Source organism: Fistularia commersonii, chromosome 5, assembly GCF_037954325.1.
Source record: "Fistularia commersonii isolate RoL2024-O1a breed Wild chromosome 5, RoL_Fcom_v1.0, whole genome shotgun sequence".
Taxonomy (NCBI): domain Eukaryota; kingdom Metazoa; phylum Chordata; class Actinopteri; order Syngnathiformes; family Fistulariidae; genus Fistularia; species Fistularia commersonii.
Window position 1 is genome coordinate 7346446 of NC_141288.1, and position 7139 is coordinate 7353584.

A 7139-nucleotide genomic window follows, 5' to 3' on the forward strand; every position below is an offset into this window, starting at 1 on the left:
GATATCAGAGCGTGTAGACAGCGGTGGGGATCTGGAACCGGTAAGACAGGAGTGGTTGTAACGTCATTAATAGCTCTTAGGTTATGTGCCATCCTATATTCTCTCAAATTTGCCTTCAAGACTGGCCTTAAGGGAGTGATCCAGTCAGAAGTGGACGGTTCGATAATGCCCGTGTCCCATAACGAGAGCAATGTCTCTTCCATTCCTGAGTCGGCGGCTGTTAGCCATGGGTATTGCTTACGATAGATTGGATGCGATTTGTCTACTTGTAACTTTATTGGGTCTACGTCTGCGCAGAACCCAACGTCAAAGGGTCCCATCTACCTCAGCCCCTCCATTGCCAACATTTCTCCAGCTTTGTCATGGTCAGTCAGTTCTCTACCATGTCCTTGTGTCAATGTGAGATGCTCTAACACACCTCGGTATTTAATTACTTCCGTCAGAATGCGATACGTTTTGGTAGATGGCGAATATTTGATTTTGGGGATTTTGGCATTTTCCCAATCTGCAGTATTTTGGAATTTCTTTACCATTGGCCCAAGTTCCCACGCTTCATGGCCAGGGGCCAAGGCCAAAGACACATGAGGAAGGGAGGAGTCACTCATCATGTACCATGGGAGCTGATCGCTTGTTAACCTGGAGGTAGCTGCTACGCCTTGCTGTCCTACATATACATTTGTAGCACCCAACCCAAGTAGCTAGGTATTAACCTCTTAGTTAATGCAGTGATAGTACAATGGGTGGGGCCCTGGGAACGTTACTTAGGTGAAATTTTTAGTAGTTAACAGGAGAAACAATAATACTAATTTTTTTAAACTTAAACTTATTTCTGCTTTTTAATTATGGCAGTGCCTCCATCTCCTAAGGAGAAAATATGAATTAAGACAAAACACAGATCTCTTTAAGTACAAGTTTAAATTTTAGTTTCACAAAATTAAAAGAAAGAAAAATGAAATAAAATTGGTAGTGCGTTCATTTGAGAATTTGTCGCTTTGCAACTACATTAACATATTCAAAAACTATGTAAATCCCTTCAAGTTCAGTTCAGTTCAAAAACCATAACCTTAAAGTCCTTTTTGTTTTTCTCAGAAAGTTCAATTGTGGCAGGCCTGATTCGATGCTCGGGTTCGTTGGACCAGAAAACCAGAAAATGGCCGCTTCATTTGTTCACAAGCCCCAAAATAAAATGCATGTGCTTTGATATACTCACAAATCCTTTTGGTTCAGAAGCAATAGATAGTAAAACGTTGTCCATCACCATGCGATTCCCTTTCGGCAAACGGGTTGGCAATGACTTGGCATCATGGCATTATGAAGTGTACTCAGTGAAACTCATCGGTTAAGCCTCAGCAGAAGAGTCCAGAGAATTCCCCTCGGTCCACTGAGCATTAAAAGTCTCCAATTAGTCTCATATATTCATCCAAGCTCACTTTACATACAGAGTATGAAATTAACTCGCGGTAAAATGCTAACAATGCTAACGCTCGATTAGCATCGCATATGTGCACTTAAACATATCGTCTAAGCATAAAAATCATATACATCGAGAACTCACTCATCACAGGGTTAAATAGTCGAAAACAGCAACGTAGACTCTGCATCCACAATGTTTTATGACCATTCTCCTTTCAGCTTAGCTTCACAAAGTTCCCTCGGGCAAATGCAGCAGTCGAATGCCTCGCGCCTAGATGTTCTATTCCACTTCCTCATTCAGATCCCGCCCTCACGCATGGGATTGGACACTAAGTTTACATCAACCAATACAATTAAAGAAAATGCCATGCAGCCACAGGGCAGCACTGGCCTATGTCTCTCCAAGCCTGCCTTGGGGGAGCATGGAGCAGTGTCTCCCTGTGCTGGTCCCAAGCCCAGATAAATGCAGAGGGTTGCGTCAGGAAGGGCATCCGGCGTAAAACTTTTGCCAAAACCAAACATGCAAGTCAACCAAAACTGTACCATACCGGATCGGTCGCGGACCGGGTTAACAACGACCGCCATTGGTACTGATGACCTACAGGGTACTAATGGAAATTGGGCTACTGTGAGTCGAAGAACAAGAACAAGAGGAAGAGGAGGAGTGCATGTTCGGAAGCAGAGAGAGGAGGAAAGGAAAGAGTCTGGGACTGAGAGTAGGGACTTTGAATGTTGGGACTATGACAGGAAAAGGTAGAGAGTTGGTCGACATGATGCAGAGAAGGAAGGTGGATATACTGTGTGTCCAGGAGACCAGGTGGAAAGGTAGTAAGGCTAGAAGCTTAGGAGCAGGCTTTAAGTTGTACTATTATGATACTGACAAGAAGAGAAATGGAGTAGGAGTTATATCAAAGGAGGAGTTCGTAAGGAATGTCCAAGAGGTGAAAAGAATGTCAGATACACTTATGAGTCTTAAACTGGAAATTGAAGGTGTGATGCTCAATGTTGTTAGTGGCTATGCCCCATAGGTGGGATGTGAATCTTAAGAGAAGGAGAAGTTCCGGAATGAGTTAGATGAAGTGATGCAGAATATTCCCAGAAATGAGAGAGTGGTGATTGGTGCAGACTTCAATGGATATGTTGGTGAAGGCAATAGAGGGGATGAAGAAGGGATGGGCAGATTTGGTATCCAGGATAGGAATGCAGAGGGACAGATGGTGGTAGATTTTGCAAAAAGGATGGAAATGGCTGTAGTGAATACCTTTTTCCAGAAAAAAACAGGAACATAGGGTAACGTATAAGAGCCGAGGTAGGAGCACGCAGGTAGACTACATCTTGTATAGACGAGGTAACCTGAAAGAGATCAGTGACTGCAAAGTAGTTTTAGGTGAGAGTGTAGCCAGACAGCCTAGGATGGTGGTTTGTAGGATGACTCTGGTGACAAGGAAGATGAAGAGGACAAAGGCAGAGCAGAGGACAAAATGGTGGAAGCTGAAAAGGGAGGAGTGTTGCATGGTTTTCAGGGAGGAGTTGAGAAAGGGTCTGGGTGGTCAGGGTGAGCTTCCAGATGTTGGACAACAACAGCTGGTGTTGTCAGGGAGACAGGTAGAAGAATACTTGGTGTGTCATCTGGAAGGAAAGTAGATAAGGAGACTTGGTGGCGGAATGAGGAAGTGCAGATGTGTATACAAAGAAAGTGGTTAGCGAAGAAGAAGTGGGATACTAAGAGGACTGAAGAGAATAGACAGGAGTTCAGGGAGATGCGGCGAAAGGTAAAGATAGAGGTAGCAAAGGTAAAACAAAGGGCGTATGATGACTTGTATGCTCAGTTGGATAGTAAGGAGGTTGAGAATGATCTATACAGGTTTGCGAAACAGAGAGATAAAGATGGAAAGGATGTACAACAGGTCCGGGTGATTAAGGACAGAGAGGGAAATGTATTGGCAGATGCTAGAAGAGTGATGGGTAGATGGGAAGAGTACTTTGAAGAGCTGATGAATGTGGAAAATGAAAGAGAGGCAAGGGTAGAAGAGGTGACTATTGTAGATCACAAAGTAGCAAAAATTAGTAAAAGTGAAGTGAGGAAGGCATTGAAGAGGATGAAGAGTGGAAAAGCAGTTGGTCCTGATGATATATCTGTGGAGGTGTGGAAGTGTCTAGGAGAGGCAGCGGTAGATTTTCTGACTAGATTATTCAACAGGATCTTAGAGAGTGAGAAGATGCCTGAAGAATGGAGACAAAGTGTGATGGTGCCTATTTTTAAGAATAAAGGGGATGTGCAGAATTGTGGCAACTATAGAGGGATAAAGTTGATGAGCCATACAATGAAGTTATGGGAAAGAGTAGTGGAAACTAGACTGAGAACAGAAGTCAGCATTTGTGAACAGCGGTATGGCTTCATGCCAAGGAAGAGTACTACAGATGTAGTATTTGCATTGAGAATGCTAATAGAAAAGTACAGAGAAGGCCAGAGGGAGCTGCATTATGTTTTTGTAGACCTAGAAAAGGAATATGACAGGGTGCCAAGAGATGAGCTCTGGTATTGTATGAGGAAGTCTGGAGTGGCAGAGAAGTATGTTAGACTGGTGCAGGACATGTATGCTAGCTGAGAGACACTGGTACGGTGTGCTGTAGTGGTAACAGAGAAGTTCAAGGTGGAGGTGGGACTCCATCAGGGATCCGCTCTGAGCCCCTTCTTGTTCGCAATGGTGATGGATAGGCTGACAGATGAGGTTAGACAGAAATCCCCATGGACCATGATGTTTGCGGATGACATTGTGATCTGTAGTGAGAGCAGACAACAGGTAGAGGAAAAGCTTGAGAGGTGGAGGTATGGAAAGGAGAGGAATGAAAGTTAGTCGCAGCAAGACAGAATATATGTGTGTGAATGAGAGGAACTCAAGGTGGAATGGTGAGGCTACAGGGAGTGGAGATCAAGAAGCTGGAGGATTTCAGGTACTTAGGGTCAACAGGCCAGAGCAACGGAGAGAGCGGAAAAGAGGTGAAGAGACGGGTCCAAGCAGGTTGGAATGAGTGGAGAAAAGTGTCAGGGGTACTATGTGATAGAAGACTTTCAGCCAGAATAAAAGGAAAGGTGTACAAGACAGTGGTGAGATCAGCGATAATGTATGGACTAGAAACTGTTACAATGACCAAAACACAGCAGGCAGAACTAGAGGTTGCAGAGATGAAGATGTTGAGGTTCTCTTTGTGAGTGACCATGATGGATAGGATCAGGAATGAGTCTATCAGAGGGACGGCACATGTTCGATGTTTTGGAGAGAAGGTCAGAGAAGCCAGACTGAGATGGTTTGGTCATGTACAGAGGAGGGATAGTGAATATATTGGTAGACGGATGCTGGAATTGGAGCTGCAAGGCAAGAGGTCTCGAGGAAGACCCAGGAGAAGATTTATGGACGTGTTAGAGAGGATATGAAGGTAGTTGGTGTGAGAGAGGAAGATACAGAGAATAGGGTTAGATGGAGAACGTTGATTCGCTGTGGCGACCCCTGACGGGAAAAGACGAAAGAAGAAGAAGATGAAGACCATATTGACACTTAACAAGTTCGAATGCAAACAAAAGCATATGTTGAGCTGTACGTTTCGCAGAAGCTTGCGGCGATTAAAAGCACGATTCCCAAATAAATGACAAAAACCTTAGATAAGATTAAACCTTGTTTTTAACCATTTATGAACACATTTTAAACATGAAATATTAAATGTTTTACTGCCATTCCAGTCTTATTTAATTTTACTTAAATGTTAAAACATATTTACATTTTAGCCTGAATGATCTGTAATGAAATTTTAGACTGGGATACACATTTTTGGAGGGTAAATTCCATTACTCACCTTCTGTTGATTAAAACTTGTCCGCACAGACATCACTGCCTTCCCTGTCATAAAAGAGTGTACAGTGGAGGGGGTCGGCTGGAGCGCGGTAGGGGTGCAGAGTTTCGAGCCACGGCCTCCAGAATTGGAAAAATTCTTCCACTCCTCCACCTGGTTCAAGTTTCATCAAGTAGATGTCAGCAGGTGGGGGGTTTACTGGGGACATCAGGTGCTGCCCATGTGCTCTCAATGTTTGTCCACATGGGACCAAATGTCTGGGAAAGTCACTGTTATACCATCAGGTGAACATAGGATGGTCGCTCTGGATGCGATCAACAAGTCCCTCTCAGGGTCAGAGGGTGACAGGCGTTTTTGGAGAGTGCACAAAGGAGTGTTGGAGTTTCTGTCCAGCCAGGTCAATATCCAGTGGTTTAGTTAGTGGCAGATGTTGCGGTGTCCCCAAGAAGCCCACCAATTAGATCGTGCAGCTAGAAAGGGTGCATTCTGGCAATGGCATGTTCAGGGTGGAGTATGTGGCTCCAGTGTCTACCAGCCCACAGATGTTCAAGATCAATGGATGCATTGGCTCTGCCTGTCCACTACTTCCCGCATTCCAGAGGCACCTCTATTCCTGCTCCTCCCAGTCGTCTTGCCAATATTAACCTTGGGGGCGGGATCGCCATGGGGGTGGTATTCTCCTTCTATTTCTTGCTGGTGCCTCTGCCAGACTGTTCCTTGGGGGCACAGGTGGTCCTTGGTGCTCGGCATGTCCCATCAAGTCTTATTCATTATTAATTGTTTTGGCTCGGGCCTCAGCTAACTGCAGTTTAAGAATAAGAATAAGAATAAGAATAAGAATAAGAATAAGAATAAGAATAAGAATAAGAATAAGAATAAGAATAAGAATAAGAATAAGAATAAGAATAAGAATAAGAATAAGAATAAGAATAAGAATAAGAATAAGAATAAGAATAAGAATAAGAATAAGAATAAGAATAAGAATAAGAACAACTTTATTTATTCCGAAGGAAATTGTTGTGCCAGAGTTTCAAGTAAAACATAACAATAATAAATAATAGTAGGAAATTGTATAAACAGTAAAAAAGGGAGGAAAATAAGAAATACAAATAAAACTATAAACTGTCAAAGTCAAGGCTATAAAGTGTTTTAAGGTCTTAAGTGCAAAGATTAGAAGATTCCATGCAGCTGAAGGGAGAGGAATTAAAAAGTCTGATAGCCTCAGGTAGGAAAGACCTCCTGTGGCGTTCAGTGGAGCTCCTGGGTGGTATCACACTACGACTGAAAGAGCTCTGACAGGATGTCAGTGTGGCATGCAGGGGGTGATGGACGTTGGCCATGATGCTGAGGAGCTTCCTCAGCATCCTTTTCTCTGACACCTGCACAACAGACTCCAGCTCCACTCCCAGGACAGACCCAGCTCTCCTGATGAGCTTGTTGAGTCTGTTGGCGTCAGCTCTCTTGAGCCTGCTGCCCCAGCACACAACGGCATAGAATATGACGCTGGACACCACAGAGTGGTAAAACATTTGCAGCATGGTCCTGCAGACGTTGAAAGATCTGAGCCTCCTGGCAGCTCTGACCCTTAAAGATGGAATTGGTGTTCAAAGTCCAGTCCAGTTTATTGTCCAAGTGGACACCCAGGTACTTGTAGGTGTCCACAATGTCTACTTTTGTACCCCTGATGATGACTGGGTTCAGGTGGGTCCTTTGTTTCCTGAAATCCACCACTAGCTCCTTTGTCTTAGACACATTGAGCTGCAGGTGGTTCAGTCCACACCACTCCACAAACCTGTCCACCATGCTCCTGTACTCCTCCTCCTGGCCTCCGTTGATGCAGCCCATGATGGCAGAGTCATCTGAGAATTTCTGCAGGT

General features: G+C 44.1%; 1 protein-coding gene across 1 annotated transcript; it reads right to left on the reverse strand.

Moving 5' to 3' along the window:
• Window positions 1–320: 320 nt before the first annotated feature.
• Window positions 321–6012, reverse strand: LOC147233980 (uncharacterized). Its single transcript, XM_086147386.1, has 3 exons — window positions 5868–6012; window positions 5302–5460; window positions 321–664 (listed from the first exon to the last, which is right to left on the reverse strand). The coding sequence occupies exons 1-3, from the start codon at window positions 6010–6012 to the stop codon at window positions 321–323; spliced, it is 648 nt and encodes a 215-aa protein (XP_086003512.1).
• Between the last annotated feature and the right edge of the window lie 1127 nt (window positions 6013–7139).

Coding starts and splice junctions, on each gene's coding strand:
- LOC147233980 (XM_086147386.1), bottom strand. CDS start 6,012: ATGCCGAGCACCAAGGACCACCTGTGCCCCCAAGGAACAGTCTGGCAG. Junction 5,461..5,867: donor TGGGAGGAGCAGGAATAGAG/GTGCCTCTGGAA, acceptor TGATGTCCCCAG/TAAACCCCCCACCTGCTGAC. Junction 665..5,301: donor CTTTTATGACAGGGAAGGCA/GTGATGTCTGTG, acceptor ATGTATATGTAG/GACAGCAAGGCGTAGCAGCT.